The sequence below is a fragment of the Mus caroli genome, chromosome 5 (genome assembly GCF_900094665.2).
Source record: "Mus caroli chromosome 5, CAROLI_EIJ_v1.1, whole genome shotgun sequence".
In the NCBI taxonomy this organism is placed as follows: domain Eukaryota; kingdom Metazoa; phylum Chordata; class Mammalia; order Rodentia; family Muridae; genus Mus; species Mus caroli.
The window spans coordinates 61129692-61156332 of NC_034574.1; the positions used below are offsets into that span (position 1 = coordinate 61129692).

At 44.0% G+C, this 26641-nt stretch overlaps 1 protein-coding gene and 1 long non-coding RNA gene across 5 annotated transcripts in view; one reads left to right on the forward strand and one right to left on the reverse strand.

Annotated features, from left to right (window-relative positions):
• Positions 1 to 18347, reverse strand: part of Atp8a1 (ATPase phospholipid transporting 8A1) — a 226127-nt gene extending 207780 nt beyond the window's left edge. For all 4 annotated transcript variants that reach the window (XM_029478096.1, XM_021162268.2, XM_021162270.2 and 1 more), the window contains exon 1: positions 18069 to 18347. In XM_029478096.1, the coding sequence (XP_029333956.1) occupies positions 18069 to 18117 (49 nt within the window). In that variant the 5' untranslated portion in view covers positions 18118 to 18347. The remainder of the gene's footprint in view (positions 1 to 18068) is intronic.
• LOC110294211 overlaps positions 18043 to 26641 on the forward strand; it is a 61706-nt gene continuing 53107 nt past the window's right edge. The window contains exon 1 of the long non-coding RNA XR_002377926.1: positions 18043 to 18134. This is a non-coding gene — a long non-coding RNA (uncharacterized LOC110294211). The remainder of the gene's footprint in view (positions 18135 to 26641) is intronic.

Sequence of the window (26641 nt, forward strand, 5' to 3'; positions counted from 1 at the left end):
TATATAACACATAGCTAAGTATAGCTCTTACCCCTCATCAAAGAATTTTTTTTTGTAGCAGATACCATTTCAGAAAGCTACAACTGGTCAAAACGCAGAGGATAACTGTCTGTGGGGTACTCATATCCTGTGGATACATCTACAAGACAACCCCACAGCTCAGATATGGCAACGAATCTCCACCTATGAAATATCAACAATACAGTCATTCAGCTGCTTAAATGAGACCTGAAAACAAAAACTCCAGCTGACATGCCAATGTAGATGGGTGAAATCTAACAGGGCCTCCCCTCTAAATAAAGAGCTATGGGCAGTGAACTACTGCTGAGGGAGGACAAACAAGCTCTTCTCCAGGGATGAACCCCCCACAAGGTGATCCAGTACCAACTAGCCAGCCCTAAAACATACACGTGACAGCACTAAATGGGCTAAGCTGGTTATACTTACAGAATACACAAATTGTGTGTGTGTGTGTTTGTATATGAAACACTAAAATTAAAGAAAAAGAAGTCATGAATCCGAGAGGAAGTAAAGAGACATGGGAGGGGCTGGGATGAAGGACGGGGATGACATAATTATATATTTTTCTTTTTTACTTTTAATTTTGTGTGTCTGATGTCGTCATAATTTAATTAAAAAAATAAAAGAAAACCACAATTTATAAGGTCACGGGAGAACCAGTCGTACAGTGCTGGCCCAGCGAGGAAATTAACACTTGGAACACAGAACCATGAGCCACCGGGAATGCTTGTATGATAGTTAGCTCCAGGGACTCCAGGAGCAATGCGCTTTCAGGAAGACACCACCAAGTTCCAGCTCTGAAGGAGTAAGCTAGCTCCTAGAAAATCCTGGGGAAATCTTAATAAGCAGCTATGAGGCTCAGTGGTCATGTCTTCTTTAAAGGCACGTGACCATTTTATAGCACGAAAACCAGGCAGATGAATAATTGGCTGCAGTGACTTTACTCATTTGAATACAAGCCACAGAACTACCCAAGTAACATTATCTGGGGTCACATTATTCTCAGGAATTTGACTGGCACTTGCTTTTTACCTCTGCTGTGCCTTTGCAATAAAGAATCAATAACCTACCTTGAGTCTTTGAAAACAATACTGCAATCATAAAACACACACACACACACACACACCACCTAGTGAAGAAACTAGAAGCCTAGCTGCCAACTATAATGGTGATGGGGTGGATCATCAGTACAGTACACACCACAACAAATGCTCTGAGTGTCAGAACAATAGCTTTCCCCCCCTGTACTCCTTACCAAGGAGGAAGCTGTAGGGCTCTGTGTGCACGTTTATGAAAACTAGCTTAGCTTCCTGGCATGCAAAAAGCCCAAGTGCACTGAACCAAGCTAGGAAAGACATCAAAGAGCTCCTGCCCCACCTTAACCAGGAGACTGGGTGTGGCACTGGGATGCCTCTGTGTAAGCATGTGGGCAGGATTAAACAACCCAAGACTGGTTAGGTAAGACAACTCAGAGATCTAAGGGTTGTGTGCTCAGGTCCAGGTAGGGCAGCGCCAGCATCCTTTAGCTTGTCAAGATGTGGCTAGGAAAGGCGACAGAAACCTCCACTGAAGATCCAACTAGGCTGTGTGGATGACAGCTGGTGGGCTGCGCAACTTCAAGGACCCAGCATTGCGCTCGGCGACATTAAAGCAATATCTACACACATGTGAGGTAACCAGCTGCCTGGAGCAAGAAAGCTGAGAGGGCTGAAGCAATAAAAGCTTCTCACGCCATGAATACACGCTGCCTAGTGCAGAATGATTCTTCTAACGCAGTGCATGTTGGGAGTCCCTCGCACTTCCTGGGGGGCAAGTAGGTTTAGCTCAATAATGGTGCCACCATTTGGCCAGTCTCCAAACTTGGAGGTTTGGTTTTTTGGGTTTTTTTTGTTTTGTTTTGTTTTTTGTTTTTGTTTTTGTTTTGTTTTGTTTTGGAGATAGGGTTTCTCTGTGTAGCCTTGGCTGTCCTGGAACTCACTTTGTAGACCAGGCTGGCCTTGAACTCAGAAATCCACCTGCCTCTGCCTCCCAATTGCTGGGATTAAAGGCGTGTGCCAATTTTTGACACTACATTTTTACTAGCAGCAAATCAGCTGGACTCTCCTTCAAGCTTTAGCCTCAGATGCCCATTTACCACCATCTCTACGGACAGCCCTGGAGTCCAGGTCACTTCCATCTCCCGTTTCAACTCGTCTTCCCAAGGTGAAATAAGACTCTGGGTTGGGGCCTCAGGGGCATGTCAGGCGCTTCCCATGATCCCAGTGCGCAACTGGGCTTTTCTCTCCTCCCTTTTCAGCAGGCAGATGTGTTACTGGCAGTTATTAGCTGTGGCCAAAGAAAACTGGTATTTGCAGGAAATTAACAGGGACTTGTCCAACGCCACGCTGCTTTCGAAAGGGCCAAGACCATTATCATGGTGGGTTTGGAGGGAATTAATTCTAAGTGCCTCACTTCATTTTCTTTCAAGGGAATTCTTTATAAGACACCAGTGTGAGATGGTAAACTCACCATCTCAACTCACTCTGCATGGTGTTGGACACCTAAGTATGGAGCCTGCCCTGGAGTGGGGCTGATATGCCAGAGACTGATTGTTTGTTTGTTTGTTTGTTTTTTATTAGTTTAGGTTTTTTTTCCTCCCTCCCTCCTTTCCTCCCTATCTCCCTCCCTCCCTCCCCTCCTTTGAGAAGGAACATGAAGTTGGATAAATGGGTTGGTAGGAAGGATGTGGGAGGTGCTGGGTAAAAGGAAAGAATATGATCAAAATACAGAGTATGGAAAACTTTTAACTAAAAACTCTTTTTCAAATGCTAAAGAGAAACAGGTAAGAGCCACCAGGAGGAGAGCCTCAGGGGTGCATCACAGTGCAAATGCACTCTATTGTCTGTGGTTTCCATGACCAACAGCTGCCAGCGAACAGACAAAACACACAAGAAGCCCAAACAGAAAAGAGGCCATCATTCATTTGCTTCAGTGGATGTTTTGAAAAAGACATTTCCAATTGGACAATATAGAAAGATACCTGACATAAAGACCACTATTAAGCTCAGGCTAAAAGCTCTGGTCTTTAGTATTAATCAACATTCAAATATATAGGAGAGTGTTTCACGAGCCCCAGTAATAAGTTCCTTGGGGAAAGTGACTTATTAAGACCAGGGGAGATTCTACTTGGCATCTGGGGAAATTAAGAGGGTTTTTTTTTTCTTTTGCTAATTAGATTCACGTTGTAGTTAACAAAAAGTCAACCTGTGTGATGATTTTTCTTTTTACTGATTAAAGAAGAAAAAGACAGGAATAGTGCCTATCTTGGTCTTAAGGTTAGAACTTTCACTTTTCTATTGGCTTAAAAAAAAGTGTGGACACTTTGCCCCTTCTTAGAATTGGGAACAAAACACCCATGGAAGGAGTTACAGAGAAAAAGCTTGGAGCTGAGACGAAAGGATGGACCATCTAGAGACTGCTATATCCGGGAATCCATCCCATAATCAGCTTCCAAACGCTGACACCATTGCATACACTAGCAAGATTTTGCTGAAAGGACCCAGATANAGCTGTCTCTTGTGAGACTATGCCGGGGCCTAGCAAACACAGAAGTGGATGCTCACAGTCAGCTATTGGATGGANCACAGGGCCCCCAATGGAGGAGCTAGAGAAAGTACCCAAGGAGCTAAAGGGATCTGCAATCCTATAGGTTGAACAACAATATGAACTAACCGGTNCCCCCCTGGAGTTCGTGTCTCTAGCTGCATATGAATCAGAAAATGGCCTAGTCGGCCATCAGTGGAAAGAGAGGCCCATTAGTCGTACAAACTTTATATGCCTCAGTACAGGGGAACGCCAGAGCCAAGAAGTGGGAGTGGGTGGGTGGGGGAGCATGTGGGGGACTTTTGGGATAGCATTGGAAATGTAAATGAAATAAATACCCAATAAAAAAAAAGTTAAGATCTTGTGGCTTGAAGACACTCTGAAAGTCCTTGGACCTCCTCCTCAATGACTAGCTCTCATAGTATCAGAAGGAGCCACACATGGCTGTCAAGGGAGAAAATCAATCAACAGTCCTATCTAGTCCTGATGCCTGAATATACAACAAGGACCGGAACGGGAAAATAGCAGGAAAGGTGCACTAATGGCACTGATACTTCGGTAGTAACCAAGAGGTACCTAATTGTAACTAAGGGCAGCTCAGTAAGAGGGAATCCATGCCTGGCAGTCTAAGCTCAGCCAACTTCCCATGGCTGTGAGGCCTTGGGACCTAGAGGAGAGTCTACTACTGACACTGTTGTAAACCAGTATTATCTCTCACTGCTTTCCAGATTTACTCTTATACCTACTGATAAGTGCGGTTCTCAGCCTTCCTCAAAACCAACCAAACAAGTAAACAAACAAACTTCTTTTTTGCAGTCAATGAAGCTCATTACAAAAGCCATATTTGAACATGCTTCACCTAAGGAGTGACACCATTAGTGGGTGTGGCCTTGTTGGAGTGGGTATGGCCTTGTTGGAGTGGGTGTGGCCTTGTTGGAGGAACTGGATGGGTGGGCAATGAGACCTTTCTCCTTGCTGCCTGGAAGCCAGTCTTCATCCAGCAGCCTTCATTGGAAGATGTAGAACTCTCAGCTACTCCTGCCATGCCTGCCTGGAAGCTGCTGTGCTCCCACCTTGATGATAATTGACTAACCTCTGAACCTGTAAGCCAGTCCCAATTAAATGTTGTCCTTATAAGAGTTGCCTTAGTCATGGTGTCTGTCACAGCAGTAAAACCCTAACTAAGGCACTACAACTGGTCAAAACGCAGAGGCTAACTCATCCTGGAGTGCGTGTTCCCAGTTAACATATTTACAATACGACCCTTATACTTAAGACCCATGGAACATTATGAAAGACGAGGTGGAAAGATTGCAAGAGCCAGGGGACCAGGACAACCGTTTCCAGATAGTCTCTCCTTTGAGAAGGGGTGTGGTAGGAAGGAACAGGTCGATCTGAGAGTAGGTATCAAGATACACTGTATGAAACTCTCAAAGAATTAACTAAAATATTGTACCGATAAAAGAAAAGCAACAACAAAATACAAAAAAGAAAACATACAGGGTCAGTCAGAAGGCTCAGCAGATAAAGACTCTTCCCTGGAAGCCCGGTGACCTGGAGCCTGGTAAGACCGTAGTGGGATGAATCAATGTCTTCAAAAGTATCTGAGAATATAGTCACTGGAAATAAGGTCACCAAAGATGTTTCAAAGACCTTTCTGCCAGGTGGCTAAGCTTCCCTCCCCTCCCTTTTAGCTGCATCTCTGTCCTTCAGACATAGGATGGACATAACAATTACCTTCACATAGTTAAGAAGGAGAAGGTTCGGAAAACAGGAATACTGCCACCACACACAGTCAAGGAGTTCACACGATGGACAGAACACAGCCAGAAATAAACCGTGTGCACGCTGCACTTTGAATATTGAATATTATTCATATTGAATAATCCATTGAGAATTTGAAAGAAAAGCTTCCAAACCTAACGGCTAAATATTAGCACAGGGACTTGACCATGCCTGTACAGGGGAATTAAAAGGAGTAAAATCAGACCGACTCGGTAACAGTGTGATAAGATTCAAAACTGTACCAGTCACACCCGTGTGCTCCTGGATTCTTAGCTGGAACCCCTGTGGTTTCCCACACTTCATTCCTCATCTTTTCTGCCATGAGGTAAACTTGGGGATCTACAGCAGTGTACTCTAGGACACTGCTACACATCACAGTCACCTAAGAGATGACACACATTTTATCCGTGGTAGGCTTGCTTAGAGCTCAGCATGATTTAGAAGCTTCCAATTTGATCATGAAGCCGGCACTGAATACATAACGTGGTCCTCAAAACCAAAAATCTCCAGTTCACACACAAGCTGCCACTGCCCTGCTCAGCGTGGGCCAATGTTGCATTAAAGATGGCAGGTCGTTTCCCCATGCCCTTTCTTGAATGTCAGCCTACTACAGTAAACCTAAGTAAAATTAGCAAAATGGACAGTTTGCCTGAGACATTTATGACAGTTCTGGTACCAATGACAGACTGAACCCAAAATATCCATAATAAAGCACAACACACAAGATCTGGATAAAATGTGCACAGGGAGATATTTCATTTCTTTGATCAGAAATAGGGCAAGGCCTGGGGTAAAGACAAAGAGTAAGATACACTAGAGAACTGGGAAGGGTCAGCAGGTCCCAGCTACTGGACAACACCATGAGAGTGGAAGAAGAGATCCAGGAGATGCCCTCAGAACTCACACTCTGCTCTTGAGGTCAGTATATTTAGATGTCCAAGAGCAGCCGTAGAGAAAATGCGCTTATTCAGAAGCCTCAGTAGGTCTGTGGGTCAGCACTGGGACTACCCACATGTGCAAAGGCCTGGAGTCTGTGCTGGGTTAGGGACCAGCATCTTGGAAAAGGAAAGGGCACCTGTGCCTGGGGCACCAACAATCATGGCTACAAGCACTGAGGGCTGGGAAAATGGTGGCAAGGTGTTTGTACTGTGTGTGTGTGTATGTGTGTGTGTGAATATTTTTATGTTTTAAGAAGTACCTTATGTACATCAATGACATTTTCATATTAAATATTATACTACAATGACTTAATAGTTTTAAACCAAAGAAAAATGGGGAAAACTTCAGATTGTAAACACCTCCCCTTGGAACAAAAAGCAGCATATAACACAATCATATGATCTCAAAATTCTCAACGTGCATTCCTGTGGGCCTCCTTCCGCTTTCCCACACTCCTGCTACCTCTGTTTCCCCCTTGTAGTCTCCCTGCCCCAGTTTCTTTTCCTCTTTCCAGTCCCATGTGTCCTTCTGCACACCACCCCCATTCTTCTTCATCACCAATGATTACCCTCTCCAGTCGCCTTTCTAAAGCTTAATTTGCTTGTATGTATACGTATGATTTCAGTATAGCCAAGATCCACATATAAGAGAGCACATACAGAACTCGTGTTTCTGGGTTAGAACTTTGGCTTCTTTAAAAGTATAGAAAAGTTGTGGGATATATTTTTGTTTTAATCCCATGTGTGGGATATAGGGCTGCTTCATATCATCCACAGCAGCTGACTATGATTTGCCTCGTGATCTGGCAGCAGTGTGATTTTGCCAGCTGTGGCCAGTTTCTGCAAATGTATGTATGATGTTTGGAATTCTAGGGTCTACTCTTGTGAGGCTATATCGGCAAGATCCCCGAGAGGGTTATAGCAGCTGCTGCTCCTCCTGGAGATATCCTGATGATGGAGATCAAAATGCCCATGAAACTCAATGCCCCTAATCATCAGGACGTAGTCTATCGATATCAATGCTTCTTTCCCCTGCAGCCTTCTTTTCCTCCTACCCAGTGTTCCGGGGGTTGGAAGGAATAAAGGTGGAGAAGGGTGGTAGAAACAGGGTAAAGTAAAGTAGTAAAAAGCCTCTGGTTACAGAGAACCTCTCTAAATCTTATACTTTTCAGCTGGAGCCACTTTCTTGCTGATTCCGCAGTTCATTTTTCTTTATTGCTGAATAATATTCCAATTGTATAGATGTGTCATATCATTATCCATTCATCTGTCAATGGACCTCTAGACTGGTTCCATCTCCTTGACAAGATGAACATACCAGCAGAAAACATGAATGTCAGCAGAATGTAAAAGTGTCTCTGTGGTAGAATGTGGAATCCTCTGGGTATCTGTCCAGGGGCGGCCTAGAGGAGTCAAATGGAAGTTCTTTTTGGAGGAACCTCCATACTGATGTGCTTCACAGTGGCTGCACTGGTTTGCGCTCCTCGATCAGAGTGGCTGTCCTAAAGAAACCTGGCAACAAATGTTGGAGAGGACACAGGAAAAGCCAACAAACAAAAACCATTCGGAGCTCTGTAGATTATCAAGACTGGAGTTAAGCCAAATCTCCACAAGAGTAAGGAGGAGTCAAGAGGAGAAAAGATGGCCGCAGAGGCTGGAAGGAAACTTCTTTTACACTGAGTTCACTTTACCTTGGGAAGCAGAGTTTGGACAGGGCTGAAGCTAGTTTATACACTCAAATCTTCCAGGTTGTAATCAACACAAAGCACTGGACTCGGCCCTGTACACCTCAGTGTGCTCCCTTTATTAAAGCCAATCCTAGACCCCACCCAGGCAGGTCTGACCCACTCAATTGGTTCCCTGGTCCAGAACACAGGCTGGCTTCGGCTTTCTGAGCAGTGCCTGCCTGGACTTTCTGTCACCTGGCTAACCTGATACCATTACACTTGCTTCCAGAAGGCTCAAGATCAGCCATCCTCAAAGGCAGTGTGCACAAAATAATGAATAAAGGTTTAACTTAACACCAACACCTCTCTTTGCCAGGTCAATTAGAGGTGTAAATAATGCATGAAACCCAGTTCTACGATCCTTCGGACCAACAAGGATGAAGGTGAAAAGGCACCTTACAGAAAAGCATGAGGTCAGCAGTTACATTTGTTTCACATGCACGTTATCAACAAAATAAAAATGAACAAGGTGGTACGCAAGATGCCTTTTGTTGTCTATTTTGAAAAAACAAAACAAAGGACAGGTTTTTAATAAACAGGATGTCACAATGTACTCACATCAGATTCCTAAATTCCCACAAGGGTCATACCAAAAACAAAAGTAGTAAGGCAGTAACATAATGTATGAGGCGTTAAGACACGTGACTGCCACTTCGAAGGAAGGAAGCAAGCAAGCAAGCTTGAAGGCTTGATCTATTCACATAGCTTTTAATAAGCTGTCCAAGACACGGTTTTCACTATAGTTATATATGTATGTATGTATGTATATGTATGTGTGTGTATATATATATATATATGTATGTATGTATTTATATATATGTATATATGCATATATGTATGTATATGTGTGTATATATATGTATATATGTATATATATATATATATATATATATATATATATTCAAGCCAATCCTAACATGTTAGCACATGCTAGAGGTATTAGCCATTCTGCTGTCTCATCGGGCAGCCAGCTGTATCTATTGAGCAGCTGAAGCAGGCTCAGTCCTAACTGAGATGCATTATAAATACAACATGCCCATCATACCTGTAAAACCTAGCACAAATAATCAAAGATGTTTTATATAACATCTGTATAAAACATAACATGATGAAATGATATGAATTTGGATATACTGGGCTAAAGCAAACATGGTTATATATCATTTATGTAGATAAATATTATTAAAGATATTACACTATATCATTTACTTTATCACATTTAATGTTTGAGTAAAAGCAAATATATCATTAAAATTAATTTATTCCTTTACATTTCTTTTAGGTTTATGAATGTTAAATTTATATTCCAAATCAATTTCCATTTAACACCAAATATTTGGCTTACGCTTGAATTAGAATAAGTAGAAGGTTTAACTGACAGTTGGTTTTTAAGTCAGTAGCTCTCACTTTACAGGTAGGTCCTAACAGTTACAAAGAACACAGAGTTTTGTTTTGTTTGTTTTAAATCCCAAACAATACACTACAAATGCACTTGTATAGTTTATTAGAATAAGTAGGGTTTGCTAAGAACATGTTCCCCAGCACATGAAAGAAAAAAAAATCCAATGAATATAGAGAAACTGGGTATACACAACATAGAATAATAACTATGTTAATTTTATCAATTTGAAACTATACCTTTAATGCAATACCAATAAATATACCCCAGCCTATTTTTTTTAGCTTGACTAATACATTCAAAATTTAGGTGCGCTAATAAACATAAAAACAGAAAGAAAAAAAAACGGTTACAAGAAAGATCAGAAAGAGTAAGACAGAAGAACCTGCTTTTATGAAGTTGCTATAAAGGAAATTGATGTTACGGAATAAAACAGACAGAGTAAAATAGAGTGGTGGGGACTGCTTTAGTTTACTGTCTATTGCTGTGATAAACACCATGCCCAAAACAAGCTTGGACAGGAAGTTGTGTGTGTGTCTTACAGGTTCCCTGCAGGGAACTGGAGGCTTTATAATACAACCTAGGATGGCTGCCCAGGGATTGCACCACTTACAGGAGGCTGGTCCCCTCCCACTCCAATCATTAATCAAGAAAATGCCCATGGTTTTGTCTACTGGTAAATGTGCAGACATTTCTCACCTGAGGTTCCTTCTTCCCCGGTGACTCTAGAGCACGTTGACAGAAAAGGAACCAGCCAGGGATGTAAGGGAGGAAAAAAGAGATCAACTCCAGAAAAATGGAGGTAGGAGGAGAAGCATCTCAAACCACAGTAGGAAAATTGGGCTATCAAATATTTGACTATGGCCTGACTTCTCATATGAATATGAAAACCCCAGGATTTAGAAATTCCATCATATAAAATGAAATCTAGAAATACTGGATGAAAAAAAAAAAAACTAAGTAGAGACTTGTCATCTTGAAATGAAACGTGATATTAAAGGAGAAACTTTAAGGGAAAAATTCTAAAAGATAATACTTCTTGAAAGGTAACTTGTGGGCGAGGGAGCTGGGAGCTGGTTCAGTCGGTAAAATGCTTGACTTGCAAGTATAGGAACCAGAGTTTGATCCTAGAACCCACGAGAAAAAGGCCAGGCTGGGTTGGTGGTGCACACGTGTAATACATAGGCAGAGCCCTGCAGCTCACCAGCCAGAGAACCTAGCTTCCTTCAAGAATTCCAGACCATTCCAGGAGAACCTGTCTCAAAACATCAAAGAGTGGGTGACTCCTGAGGTATAATATCTGAAATTGTCCTCTGGCCCCCACCTGGACACACACAGCACATTCAAGATTAGCTTGTATAGATGCTAAAATACTACAAAGTTAACACAATCAGGAAGGAGTTCAAATCTTCAGCCTACAGGAAGTTCTTAAAGTTCAACTATCATGTTTTCTTGTACTTGTAGAATCTAAGGAGAGAAAGGTGTCAGGCTAAGGTGATTAGGGGAGGGATGAAGGCGGCAGGGAGGGGAAAAAGAGAAGGCAGTAAGAGGTGGCAAAAGGGATCTGTGCCAGGCCTTTGCCAAGAAGAAGATGCCACAACAGAGCTCTTTATTTTGTGTAACTGTTATATAAAATAAATGTTGTATAGGAACACGAGTAAATAATTCAAAAACCTAACACTAAACTTATCCAAAAATGTACCTGGTAAGTAAGTAATGACTAGGTGTACAGAGGTAACCTCCTGGGATGTATATTTATCAGAATGACAAACCAACCAACCAATTCACTGCAGACCAATGAGAAGAGCCAGGGACACGGGCACTTCCAATTATTTCCAATGGAGGTCTAAAGTAAAATAATCCTTCCAGCAAATCTAAAAAATGTATCAAAATTATTAAAAAAAAACATATATAGTTTGGACCTAGAAATTCCAATTCTAGAGATTTTGCCCAAGGAAATAATTCAAAAAGGACTACAAAGGTCTGTAAAGATGCTCATTCAAAAGTTGTTTTACAAAATGAAACACACACACACAAAAAAAACTCAAGTAGCCTAAATATAAACCCAGAGAAAACTCCTTAGTAAACTGTAGGCTAACCAAAATGCCAAAACTCTACTAAAATTAACAGCAGTCCTGTATTCAACAAATATGGGCCCAAAATGTGACCATTCTTTCACTGCTTCCTGAACACATTTCAAGTTTCTTTCATTCACCATCCCTTGGGTCCCAGCTCCCAAGTAGCTGGCACACAAGGGATACACAACATGGGCTAGCCAAACAATTATTTGGAATTCCTTGGGCAAACTCAGCTCCAGTTGCATGTGTTCTCCGGAGGCTGTGGAGTTTATGTATGGTAGAAGGTAAACTGAATGGGGCATTCCTATGCCGCTATGAGAAAGTCATCACTCATGGCTCCGGGGAGACTTCTAAGACATGTCTGTTTGGTGTCACTCATGGTCCTGTAATTACGCCTAACAAACTGGCTGAGTGGAACTGCTGTTTTGGTCCATTAGTGCCCTCCTGTCTTGGGTGATAGATATATTTATCAGTGAACAAAACAGACAAAAGTGTAATAGAAATTATTAAAATCCTGGCCTGGGGTTTTTAATCTGCCTTAGGTTATTGAGTTATTGGATAAAAGACACACACACACACACATAGCCTTTATATTTACAATGTCTTTAGCAGCCCAAAGCTGGGTAGCTGCCTACCCTCCACACTATTAGAATCTATTTTCCTATTGGTAACCCTGAGTTGTTCTTTACTATTTACAGTGTTTCATCTAGGCTGCTCTTAACTCCAAATGGGCAGCCCTCCCTGCAACGTATTTTTATTCCTCAGCTATCTCCCGGTGGCCTCTCCTTCTCTCTTCCTTAAAGTTCCCCTTCTTCCTCTCTCCCACCCCAAGACTGAGAAACCTAAATCCCGCCTAGAGAAACCTAAATCCTGCCCATGTCTCTTTGGCCCAGCTATTAGCTGTTGGCATCTTTATTTACTAATTACAATGACCTGGGGGCAGGGTCATTTTGTATCTATGTGTAAAGTCCCTGCCCTTGGGGAGCTTACTAGCCAGAGGATAAGGACACAGAAAGATCCATTTGTTAGGAAGCAAAGAATGAAAACTAAAGCCAAGGGCATCCCCACAGTGACATTTATCCTCAGCAGAGATGCACACAGCAAGCTCCCCACAGTCTTTCGGGAGTCTCTTCAGCCTGGGCTGTTAACCAGGGACCTGCATCAAGTCTCAGTGACAGAGGAATGACAGAATGTGCGGTGGATTCTATGCTATACATTAGACAACCAAATTCAGTGTCTTGCACTTAGACCTTCAGAGTCGCACTTACAGGAATGACACACAGAGATCCGATCAGCACTCTGACTCCTGGTTATAAACCGGAGACCCCACACCCAGGATTCTTTCATTCACCCTTTTCCCGGCTCCCAATTGGCTGACAAGCAGCGGATGCACAACACATAGTGGCCAAAGGAACAAGGCCATTTAGTCATGTTTGCTCTAGACAACTGAAAGGGCCTCCTAAAAATTTGTCCTTTACAAGTCCTTACATTGTTCCTTTTGTAAATTGAACATGGTATTCTCTATCATCACAAACATTTTAAATTGCCATTTGCTAAGAGGGAAATGAAAGCTTAGAGGTGTCTAAGCATAGCATGTTTTTCTCAGCCACGACTAGCTTAACATTTCTGCATTATAACACTCAACAGAAAATAATAGAAGGCATGGGGCCGCCTGCTCTTGGTTGCTTTAAAGTATATGTCCTCAGTTTTGAGCAGCCCGTGAGGCTGATTATTTTGTAAACTATAGGCTCTAAAACTCCCTGCTTCCTTCAGGCAAGAACCTTTGGCAGTCTGGGGCCCCTGGGTATGACTGGGCCTGTTGTTTGCCCAGTAGTCATCTCCCTTTCTTGTTAGGAACGCCACACTGAGTAATGTGCTCAGCTGGAAACCTCCACTCCCCAGCTTCTCCTGCAGAAGGGAGTGAATGCAAATGAGGAGTTGGTCACTGTGTGTCACTTGCAGGAAAATCCTTTATTCCCCTTCCATGGTTTACTTGGCACGGAACTCCTATAGGATAGCTGAGACCCAGCAACCATGCTGTGGACTTTATGTGTACAGGCCGGTAGAGCAGAAAAGCCCAGGGAGCCAACATCTCTTGGGACTTGGTGTGGCAGACGTGGCTGACCTTGACTGGCTACTTCTACACTAGCTTTTGAGAGAGCAAGACAGTATTCTAGGTGAACAATGGGTATTTCAGTCTGTGATTATGACCACTGTGTTCAGACACTGGAATAGCAGGAAAGAAGCCTGAAGTATGTAGCTTTCTGTTCTATCCTTGTTCTCTGTATGTAGCCTTCTGTTCTATCTATCCTTGTTCTCTGTATGTAGCCTTCTGTTCTATCTATCCTTGTTCTCTGTATGTAGCCTTCTGTTCTATCCATCTATCTGTGCTTTCTGGGAACGTATCTATGAGTGCTCAGTATTATTTCTGAACTGAAGCTTCCCAAGTTCAATTGTTTCCCTGTACCTAACTTTATTATTTCCAAGAATCTTAAAAACATGTCAATTTTCCATGTGTTCCTTTTTTAAAAAAAATCTAGTCTAGACCTAGCAGGCCCAGGCTGACCTTCAATATACAGCAATCCTTTTGCTTTGGCCTTCCAAGTGTTTAGATTACAGGTGTGAACAATCACACCGAGCAAACATGACCAACTTGGGTGTGTTATAACTATCAAGTTTGAAGTATTCTCTTCTTGTACTGAGACTCTTGGACTGGTTTGTAGCGTCCTCTCCACTGTCAGGTTCGAGACAGTAAGGGAGGAGTCCTCAGAATGCACTTCAGAACCAGAACCTGGTAGGCACACCTGGGCGGGTCCACACCCAGTTTCTTCAGGATACCGTAACCTAAGAAGCTTCGTTTTCAGGCACTGGGATCTCATTTCATAAAGTGAAAATAAAAACCAACAACAAAAGCTATTGATTGAGAACCCTCTCTTCAAAAACAAAGTAGAGAGTGTGTGTGTGTGTGTGTGTGTCTGCTGTCTGTCTCTTGCCCTTCACTCCCTATAGAGTTCAACCCTTGTGTACCTGTGACACCCCCCAGACTCCCCTGCCCTGAGGCTTCTGCCCTGGCTGTCCCTCTACCTGCAACACTCTCTTCCCAGGTCTACAGCAAATTAGGAAGGCCGAGCCCACCCAGCCTCCTTCATCCTCAGGTCTATTCACCCACTTTACACATCTGGCCTTGGCTGTTTTTCCAACAACTTTTATCAAATAACAAACTCAACAATCTGACGGGTTTTGCTTTGTTCCTTCTTCATGGCGATGTGCACACTGAGGTGCCCCTCACACCTCGGTGGGCTCTTACAGGAACTGGACAGATACGTGCCGAATGCCCATGTAACCTACTCCAAACTCTCTCTGGTTCTCGGTCCCCATTTTCTCTGCGCTGGTCCATGACCCATCAGCCACAGCGCCTGACCTGCAGAACCCTTCCCCATGCTTCTTGTCTGACCTGAAATGGTTCTTTTGGGGTGCCACTTTGTTACAAGAATTTGGCTCCCCCAGTGGCTGTGGAGGCCGGCAGTGACTGTATATCAGGAGCATGCTTCAGTGAGAAATTAGATTAGGCAAAAATCTAAGACCTTTTCCAAATATTCATCAGCTCTGTATCTGAGTGACTCACTTGGCATTGACAGGGCTCTGATCCAGCAGGACTCCACCTGTCCAAACTTACCCCCTCCTCCTTCCGGGTTTCCCTCAGCCCGTAGCCACATTCCTGAAGTCTCATGTAAGCCTTGCTCATTTTTAACCATTTCCTTCAAGCCATTATGATTACCTTCACCACTTTCCAGCTCTGAAACCGATGGCAATGTCCTTCAAGAGACTGCTATCTACAGCTAGCAGCATGACCTTTGAACCTGTCCTAAGTGTGACTGTTCTAGCACCTGGAGCTCCTGAATCACGATCCACATTTAACAGGGTCCCCTTGTGATCCTCCACAGCTGAAGCTGGCACTACAAGTGGGCTCTGCAGTCAGTCCTACCTACTCACTGGCTCATTATTAAGCAAAGACAGAAGTCCTACACTTCCATAGCATGTGTGCCACCCACAGCAAGTCCCGTGTTCAATTAACAACCTACCCACTAAGAGGATCTGCTGCCCACTTTATTTAAGCCTTTTCTTTACACCTTGGCTGTAAACAAACTTTCAAGTGCACAGTAGCTGTGCGTTGGGCCAATCTAGACTGGGGGAATAGAAATCCACACAAGTCGCTTCAAATGAGGAGGAATGGCTGCATAGACTTCTGAATAGCAAACTAGGGCAGGGGGCCAAAGGTCAGGCCTCCATACTAGACCTCTTCCACTGAGGCTCTTTACCCAGTTCCTGCTGCCTAATTTGGCATTACTTTCAGGGTATACTACAGTCATTCATTTTCTCTCCTACTAGCCCCCTTCAATTCTGCCCCCTTTGGCTTCGATTTTCATTCTTCCTCTAACTTTAAGTTCCCCAGTAGTGATATAGTAGCACGGGAAATATTTTATTTATTTATTATTTATTTATTTATTTATTTATTTTTACAAACCCACAAGGTTACAAGCTTGTGACTTGATTGGGGTTGGCTGCCTTTGAGTCAGGTGCCCATCCTGTTCTAACGGAGGCCAGGGTGAATGCAGTTTAGAATAAGGCCTTATCTAGCAAGAAAGAACTGTCAAAGGAGATTGTTCCCTAGGACAGGAACCTGTGGAAGGCCAATCAACAGGCCACGCCCCTCCCCCTCCCCCTCCCCCCACCAGCCCTCAGTCCCAGAGATATTATCAGCTGGCACATATTAAAGTGAAATCAACCAATCCGGAAGAAGGGTCATTCCGGAGGCAGCAGGAGGACCCTGACACGGATGGATACTCAGGGCTGCACAGACTCAACAGCAGGAGCGCTTGTTTTTTTCTGAGCCCCTGATATAAGTGTGTCACTGAACTAGCTGTTTCCCTTTGATCAACCCATTGAGCCATTCTGAGCCAGGTCTCCTCAGCCATCCTCCTCCACTTTCAACAGCCTCCAGAAATGGTGCAAGAGCCCCATAAGGTAATTGTTGTGAAAGCGCTCTGAACACAGGAGGTGCCTACCGCAGCCTCTCCATGCTACTGTATATTCTCTCAAAGTGACAGCAGCTTTACCTTGCCTTTAGATTTCTTACTCTTCCCTCCCTCCCCCTTAATATATGACCCGCTGGTTGCTAGTATTTAAAAACATCAACCGGCGTGATAAATAATATTTTAATACCAGTTATCCTAACTTTGTTGCTTCTATCATTCAGACAGTGGTTAGTGCATTCATTCATTTTCCTCGAAATTGAAAAAAATAAATACGCTTATATACTAAATTCTTAAGATGCTGGTCAGTTTTGATTTCCTTGTCTCTTGCCTACATATCAGAGCCCGGAATTCCTATTTTTCACATGAGGTCCTTACAGCTCTTACTACTCCCGCCCCCGGAAATCCTATTCTCCTTGTTTCTACTCCACCCCCACCACCCCGTTATCATCTATCTCACGGTCAAGATGGGGGCAGGGATGGGAATCTGTGACTGTAACAAGATAGATTATGTCTCAAAATAGTGCCATTCCACAACGTTGAAGGGCAGAGTTACTGGAATGGAAAAACAGACAAACAAAAGAAAGAAAATAAAAGTATACCGTTTCCTTTTTGTCCTAGTAAAACCAAGAGATGTTTATTGAAAGCCTGTCACACGCCAGACAGGAGGAGAAGGGCTCCTCAATCAGGGTGCACAGCATCCCAGTCTTTGCCAAAGCGCCCTAGCCCATACCCTAGGGCATCTGTTGCACACTTCCTACAAGTGGAACCACTCAACAGCTGGCCCTGGGTGGAGCAACAAAAGCAGCATGCACCTTACTCAAGTCAGTTCAGTCGGCCCAAGTGCAGGCTTCAAGCAAAAAAGAAAAACAAAACTGAAACCTCAAACTAGAGCCTGGTGAGCCACAGGGGGCAGAAGTGCAGACTGGAACGCAGCCTGGTATCCACTGAGCACCCAAACCCAATTAAGGCTCTTCCAGCCTAGAGATGCTGGGAACAGTGGATTCAAGAATCTGCGACGCCTGGGAATGGCAAACCTGCTCTTCGGGAAGCCGTGATGTGGGGACAACACAATGGTGGGCGCTGGAGATAGTAGGTTGGAGGGATCTATTCATGGGCACGGGTAAGCTCATTGGGAACAGGCAGATTGCAAAGATTGTGCGCTGTTGGCGAAGGAGGAGAGCCGGACGAGTGCTCTGGGAGACAAGGACTGAACAGTCGCGTTGCGGTGTAAAGGAAACCTTGGGGCTCCCGCCAGCGCATAAATTCCGAGGTTTTGGATCCTGGAAAGCATTTGCTAGTGCGCTGAAGGCAGAGCTGGCGGAAGGGTTCACTGGCGATCAGGGGCGACAACCAGACAACTGGGAAAAGGAGGGGGTGTAGATGGGATGAGATGTCTCTTCGCGGCCACACACACACACACACACACACGTCGGACCCCAGGCTGCTCGCACCTGCCCCCACGCACTCTGGGCGCACAGCCTCCTGCTGCGGCGGTCACTCACCTTCCGCGCGCGAGCGGATCTCCGACACTGTCCTCCGCATGGTCGGCATCTCGACAGCCCCTGCAGGTGGGTCTCGGGCGGGGACCCTGCACCTGTCACGGCGCCGCGGGGGCGGGAGAGCTGGCTGCGCCGCGCAGAGGGCTCAGCTGCCGCGGGGCCGCGCCTCCCACCCAGGGCAGCGTCGCCGCCAGGAGCCGCCTGGGCACTGGACGGGAGGGGGAAGGCGGCGAAGGAGCTGCGTCCGCAGAGCCGCCTTGGTCTCCCCGCGGTGGCAGAGGAGCGGGCTCGAGGGGCGGAGCCGGGGACGGCGCCGGGGGCGGGATCTGCGGGGCGCGCGCTCACTCGCTGGCCTCCTGGAGTGGGGCGGGGACAGGGCCGCCGAGCCTCCAGGTCCCGCCCAGTTCGGACCGTACCATCCGCAGGGAGGGGACGTCGATCTAGCATTCTGGGCTTCTCGGCCCACCTCGGCCCTCCTTGAGGCCAGTACAAGTGTCCCAAGCCTTAATAAAAGAGGAAGAGTTTCTTTAGTTTCTGAAAGCTCTGGCATCCCCTACAGCCGCCTTCTGGCTCTACAATGCGATAGAATCGCCCGTCCTCAGCGCCAGGGTGTCGGTTCGGTGTGGGCAGCTTGAGTCTAAGCCTCTGAGACTTTGTGGGTGACGTCTCTGCTGGTGTGGGGGGACCCTGCGTTCGCCCTCTGAGTGGAATCCTAGCCTATCTCAACACCCAGCCTGACTCCTGGCCTGAGATGCACTTGAACCCTCTGTAGTAGCAGGCTGTGAGACCTGAAGCCACTGGAACGGTTCCTCTTCTTGTCGTTCTAAGGCTTCCAGCCGCACAACCTGTGTGGGTGTGTGAGCCCGTACTTCCCACCAGTTCGTCCTCTGCAACCTGTTAAGGCTCTGAAATTGCAACCAAACCAACTGTTGACCACGTGGTTAACCAAGCAGAAATTCTGCTGTTTGTGGTTTCTGCTCCAGAAAGTTCCATGCAGTAGTTTATCCTCAAAGCCTAGTGGGGTGTCGGTATAAAATCCATAAAGATGTTAATTACAAGTCGTTATGTCCTCGAGACCAGCACGACCTCAGTGCTTTTTATTTTGTGTAGTAAAATCCAATCTAACAAGTCGAAACAAATGCAGTATTTTTAATTTGCTCCCGATTTCAGCCTCGAGATAGGATGAGGGGAGCTTTGTGTCTAGCAAGCTCCTGAGCAGGGTAAGAAAGGAATAAAGGTAAAAGATACTGGCTTCGGGTATTGTTCTTCTGGGCACCTAGCAGAAAGAGCCTGTAGTAAGGCTTTTTATTAGTATTCCTTTGAGATCCAGAAGGGAGAGATGGGTAGAGGATGAACAAGAGAGAGAGAGAGAGAGAGAGAGAGAGAGAGAGAGAGAGAGAGAGAGAGAGAGAGAGAGATGACTGCAACTCGAGCATAAGGAAAAAGACAAATAAATAAAATCCGCTAATAGCATCTTCTCTCCATTCGTGATAGTTCCTCTACTTCCTGGAAGGTCTCATTCACTAAGCAGAGTTCTACCTCACTCACTCACATTAATACCCAGGCGGTCAATACATATTTATGAGGAACCCACTCCACTTGTCTCTTATTCAGTGGTTGGGATCAGAACAAAGGACACATATTATTTCCAATGTGCTTGGAATCTCTCAGGTTAGAGCAGACTCAAACGTAAATGTGTCTGTGCCAGAGATAGCCATAATTTAAAACCGTAGTCCGTTGGGAAAAAAAAAAAAAAGAAAAGAAAGAAAATGAATACAGCCTTATCAAGACTGTCATCGCTGGCGGCTTTTACTTCGCTTAGGCTCCATAATCTCCTGGGGGGAAAAGCAGGCTTCCTCTTGATTGATATAAATGAGTCTGAAACCAAGTGGATGACTAAGAACCAAGGGGGCGGGGAAAATCAGCTTAAAAGTAAACAAACAAATGTAGGGTTAGGAGTGGTTTTCTGATTAAGATTTTACATGAGATTTTTATTAACCCATCGCTTAGCAAAATGATCTGTTTGATTTATGAACAATACCTTCTGTAATTGCTATGAGCCTTTCAGTGAGATTCACGTCTGCTTACTATAATAACCATCTAACAAGAGTTCCAATGTTACCTGTTTTCTGTAGTGCCTGCCACCTGACATGTGTGCATCAGCCAAGTTGACAACCTAGGTCATTCAGATAGGAAATGAGAACAGTTTCTCATACAGACAAGATGGCAAGATGGCAAGATGCAGCTTGTGGCTTCCCACTGGCTCTTTCCCACATGCTCCTGTCATAGAATCCATATTGGCAGGAGTATCATAGCTCCTTGGTTTCTGAAAATCTGCACCCCCCCCCCCCCACGGTTGTTAGAAAGTCATCCATTTTCATGGTTCAGCACTGTAATTGAGGTTGAGAAGTGCACTAATCGGCATCAGCTTGGTATCAGAGCTCAGAGATCTCACCTTCCATTGTGTGAGATGTGTAGCCTGCCAGCCCCTGGCAGGAAACTCTGGTTCTAGCAACATGACCTTGTTACAGAATCTGCAGTTGAATGCAGATGTCAGCAAGTCATTTAAAAATTTTCAGGTCCTGTGACTATTTTGCCTGCTGACCCGACTAAGAAGGAAGCAGGCTATTTAAGGACAGCTGCCTTAAGGATAACTTTTTATCATTATGCAGAAAATATACATTAAGTTCACGTTAGGGCCTGGGCCAGAGTGCTAGGCTTAGAAGGCACTGGGGGAAAAGCTAGCTATCAATACAAGATGGCTGACATTCCATTCCAGCTAGACAAGAAGCAACAAGTATAAACTTCGGGAGGAGGGAAGATTCTAGAATAAAAGATGGCCAGGATTTTTGAACTTGAACTTGAGTAAAGCTCAAATCTATAGAAATGAATTAGAGACCTGTTGCCCAGTAAGACACTAACTCTACAACAGTCAAACAAAAAGATTGTCTAGACAGTGAGATGTTTTGTTTGTTTTTTTCGAGACAGGGTTTCTCTGTATAGCCCTGTCTGTACTGGAACTCACTCTGTAGACCAGGCTGGCCTCGAACTCAGAAATCTGCCTGTCTCTGCCTCCCAAGTGCTGGGATTAAAGGTGTGTGCCACCACTGCCCCGCTTGATTACAGAGTCTTAATTATCAACCTAAGGACACCATGGGCCTTCTAAATTAGGTTAGGAACTCCAGCTGTGTCCACTCCTAGTCATCTTTATGGTAGTGTCCCCTGGACTCCCTTCTCGTTACCAAGTACATTGTGCTCCAAGATAATGAATGCTCATCTGCTCATCACTTTCTCAGGAACCGCCCCAGAGGAGCTATGGGAAAATTCTTCCCTTAATTCTAATTTTAATTAGGATGGTTTGTGTTATTGAGTAACCACAGAAAACCATAGTGATGCAAACATACCCACTCTGTTCTACTACTCTAGAAAAAAAATTGGAATATGCTGGGTAGTTTTATGTCACCTTGACCCAAGCTAAAGCCATCTGAGAGGAGGGGAGCTCAATTAAAAAAATGCCTCCATAAGATCAGGCTGTAGGCAGGTCTAGAAGTCATTTTCTTAATTAGTGATAGATGGAGGAGGGCCCAGCCCATTGTGGCTGGTATCATCCCTGGGAAGGATGGTTCTGGATTCTATAAAAAAAGGGTGTGGACCCCATAGAACTTGATTGGCACAAGGAATCAGCTGTATTTAAACTTCGACATCAGGGATGAGGGCTGTGTTCTCCTAAGTGGGTTAACAACAAAATGTTGTTGTGGGTGTGGGAAAAGTGAATTGACCCCTATGTGTGCTCTCATATGACCTTGACCCTCTGCTGTGTAGTAACAGAACAGAGGGCTTTCATTAGATGTCATTGCCTTAATGCTAGATTTCCCAACCACTAAAGATGTAAGAAACTAGTCTCTGAGCTTCATTAATCACCCAGTCGAGGGTCTTCTGTTACAGCCCGTGGATAATGGACTTTCAGAACAGTAAACATCATAAAAGGAGAAAGAAAGAAAAAAAGGTACAAAGGAATGGCATTGCTGGGTCTAAGAACTTGCCATGCCAGACAATTAGAGAACAGTCTTTATAGCAGATGATGTAATAAAACTGAACCATTGCTTTGTACCATATGCTCAAACTCATTCTAAATGGATTCAGGCCCAAGTGTAAAAGTTACAACAACTATAAAACTCTTACAAAAGAAAAAACAAAATGCGAATGTGCTGGGTAGTTTTATGTCACCTTGACCCAAGCTAAAGCCATCTGGGAGGAGGGAATCTCAATTAAGAAAATGCTCAGAAACTTTGAATACCCAAGATATAAGATACAATTTGCTAAACACATGAAACTCAAGAAGAATGAAGACCAAAGTGTGGACATTTTGCCCCTTCTTAGAATTGGGAACAAAACACCCATGGATGGAGTTACAGAGACACAGTTTGGAGCTGAGACGAAAGGATGGACCATCTAGAGACTGCCATATCCGGGGATCCATCCCATAATCAGCTTCCAAACGCTGACACCATTGCATATACCAGCAAGATTTTGCTGAAAGGACCCAGATAGAGCTGTCTCTTGTGAGACTAGGCTGGGGCCTAACAAACACAGAAGTGGATGCTCACAGTCAGCTATTGGATGGATCACAGAGCCCCCAATGGAGGAGCTAGAGAAAGTAACCAAGGAGCTAAAGGGATCTGCAACCCTATAGGTGGAACAACAATATGAACTAACCAGTACACACACACACACACACACACCCAGCTCTTGTCTCTAGCTGCATATCTATCAGAAGATGGCCTAGTCGGCCATCAGTGGAAAGAGAGGCCCATTGGTCGTGCAAACTTTATATGCCTCAGTACAGGGGAATGCCAGGGCCAAGAAGTGGGAGTGGGTGGGTGGGGGAGTGGGTGGGGCACTTTTGGGATAGCATTGGAAATGTAAATGAAATAAATACCTAATTAAAAAAAATAAAATAAATAAAAAGAAAAAAAGAAAATGCTCCATAAGATCAGGCTGTAGGCAGGCCCAGAAGGCATTTTCTTAATTAGTGATTAACAGGGGAGGGCCCAGCCCATTGTGGGTGATGACATTGTGGGTGGTGAGCAAGCCAGTAAACAGCACCCCTCCGTGGCTTCTGCATTAGCTCTTACCTTCAGGTTCATGTCCTGACTTCCTTTAATGATGAACAGCAAGACTCTGGAAGTGGAAGCAGAATGAACCCTTTCCTCCTCAACTTGCTCTTTGGTCATCTTGTTTCATTGCAGCCAATGAATCACTATGAAGGAGTCCTCCTTGTGAGCTTATTTCTGTAAATTAAGTTCTTTGGTGTGACAGCAAAAGCATGGACAACAAAAGGAAAATGAGCCATCATTCAGCATCAAGAGCCTTTTTATGCTATATAGGACAGCTTAAAGAAAGCAGAAAAAAATATCCCAGATAATGGCTTTGATAAATCATATACTTGATAAGTGATGTATGCCTCAAATACATAAAGAACCATTACAATCAAATAAAAAAAGAATAACCTAAATTTAAAGTTATCAAACAGTAATTTTGCTAAAGAATGTATCCAAATGACAACAGGCTCTCCAAAAGATGCCCAACATCATTAACTGAGAAAATGCTCATGAAAGCCAGAAAATTTTGTACTCATTAGAATGGGTATAATAAACAAGACAGATGATAACAAGGTGAGATTCTCGAATAGTGGTGGCTGAAATTTAAATGTCACAGCTGTTTGGAAAGTAGTCAGGTAAATTCTTTTATTTATTTCTTTATTTCTTTCTTTCTTTATTTATTTATTTATTATATGTAAGTACACTGTAGCTGTCTTCAGACACTCCAGAAGAGAGCATCAGATTTCATTGCGGATGGTTGTGAGCCACCATGTGGTTGCTGGGATTTGAACTCAGGACCTTTGGAAGAGCAGTCGGCGCTCTTAACCACTGAGCTATCTCATCAGCCCCCATCAGGTAAATTCTTAAATGCTTAAACATGACGTTACAGGGCAGTGACTATACTGCATGCACCCAAGGAAAATAAAAGCACAGGTCTAATATATGCTCATATCAATAGGACTTATCATTTCCAAATGGAGTAACAACCCAGGCTATCCATCAGCCAGTTGATTGGTAAATAAAATGTCATCTGTCCTAGGATGGAATTTCAGTGTGCAATCAGAAGGAAAGAAATACAGACATCTATTACAACACAGATGACTTCATGAACATCCTGCTTGCCTGGCAGTGGTGGCGCATACCTTTAATCCCAGCACTTGGGAGGCAGAGGCAGGCGGATTTCTGAGCTCGAGGCCAGCCTGGTCTACAGAGTGAGTTCCAGAACAGCCAGGGCTACACAGAGAAACCCTGTCTCAAAACAAACAAACAAACAAAAAATGTTTCTTGAAGAGAGTGACAGGCCTGGAGGTTCACAAAATGACATGATTCCAGTTTCAAATGTCCAAACTACAGAGGCACAAAGATTGTATACTAAAAATAATAACATCAAAATTAAGTGACCAAATTTTAAATACAAACTAATCATAGCCAAAAGGTCTAAATCTTCTGTCATGGAATAATTCAGCCACTTATTACTCACAGTGATTAAAAACCGTACTTCTCCCTCGAGCTCATGAGTTATTTCTTATGTCTGTATTAATGTTCTCTTCGCAAGTGCCAGTGAGATTTTAACTCAGCTTGCCAATCTACTTCTTGTGAGCAGGCACATCTATTGCCACTGGGATAGTCCATGGCACCAGACTCCAGCTTCTTCAGCCTTCCAACATGGATCCAGGCCAGCAACTCTAGGAAGGTTCCAGGCCTTTGTGTTCAGAAATGGTATTCTATCATTTCTGAGGCTTTCAGCCACCTACACTGAGAAGCTACTGAGTTCTCCAGTGCAGTTGTCCATTGTGGGGCTGTCTAGCTTCTGATAGTGTAGGCCAGTCTAACATACATACATACATGCATACATACATACATACACACACACACACACACACACACACACACACATAGACACACCACACCACACTACACCACACCGACCACACTCCTATTCCTTTAGGGAATTGCCTAATACAGTGGACTTTCCTATTTATGAATGTATAGCACATACTTTATTTATATTGCATGTTGGGGCTTTTCTTTTAGAAACAGAGAAATGTTTGATATGCAAAAGGAGAAACCAACCATGAAGAGAAATATGATCATAATCTATTTACCTGGTGTCGGCCAGAAAAAAAATAATATTGGAAGAGAAAAGGAACTCTTAAGAAAAACCTTTCCCTCTTACCATGTGACACTAAGTTCCATTTCTTGGAGGAAAATCTTCAGTGACAAGGTTAGAAAAGCATTAAGGGGCAAGGAAGCCTCAGGATTTCCATTAAAGATTAATGAAGCAGCGGTAAAAAATGAGATAAACGCGATTATCTGGTTTAATATTGTAACCCCGTTCCTTTCACTTTGGGAAGAATGCCAGACCTAAAGACAGTGCTCCAACGAAACGACAGGAGCCATAGCTGTCACACCTGAAATCTTTGCCAGTTGTGTTTGAGTCTCTGGATGACACATCCCTTTGCTTGGAGGTTCATAATTTACTGCAGTGTTTAATAGATTTATTGAAAAATCATAATGTTGTTTTCCTCTAACCTTAAAAATCCTTAGGAAGAACACTAGCTGGAAAGAGGGACCATTTGTCAATATAATTTGCGGACAACTCTGAACTCTGGGGAAATTCACCAAATTGAGACGAGTTGATACTTGATCCAGAATTAAATGAAGGTGTTTGCTCCAAAGAAAAGAAGCTAGAGGGATGGGCAACAGTTTAAAGAGATGGTGTAAAGAGGGTACGTGAAGACATGAAGTTAGAGGTGCCAGTAGTTGAAGCAAGAAGACCTGGTGTCACAGGTGGGAAGAGAGCCCATTCCTCTGTGTAGACATGCCCCGGTTTGTGTACCCATTGCCAAAGGCAGCCTTTCCCTGTCTCTCCTCTGGGTGGATTATGTGTCAAGTTTAAACTTTAGAAGACTGACCTTGCTCAGTAACATTGGAACATTCTTTTTCAATTTTTAAATCCACAGATTCCCACTGCAGCCTGTCCTTTGGCTAAGAAGCACACATCTTCTGATAGAGGCCGTTGGCTGGAAAAACAAACAAAAACAAAAAACTGAAAAACAAAAACAAAACAACACCTCTCAGTTATCCAGGCTTTCGGCTAATTTTATGTCTAGTCAGAACCCTTCTGGCTTCTTCTGGGTTGTTATTGATCAGAAAGTGACTGTGCCAGAGGTCAAAGGAGGCCTGTAGGTTGAAGAACACTGGAGATACAGCTCAGTGGCAGAGTGCTTGCTGAGCATGTGCATAAGACACTGGGTATGCATTCAGTGTTGGGAGGAAGGGAGGAAGGGAGGAAGGGAGGAAGGGAGGAAGGGAGGAAGGGAGGAAGGAAGGAAGGAAGGAAGGAAGGAAGGAAGGAAGGAAGGAAGGAAGGAAGGAAGGAAGGAAGGAAAATAAAGGAAGGAAGAAAATTGTTTTGGTGTTGAAAATTGGACCCAGGCTCCCTGCATTCTCTGCACATGAGGTAAGTGTGGT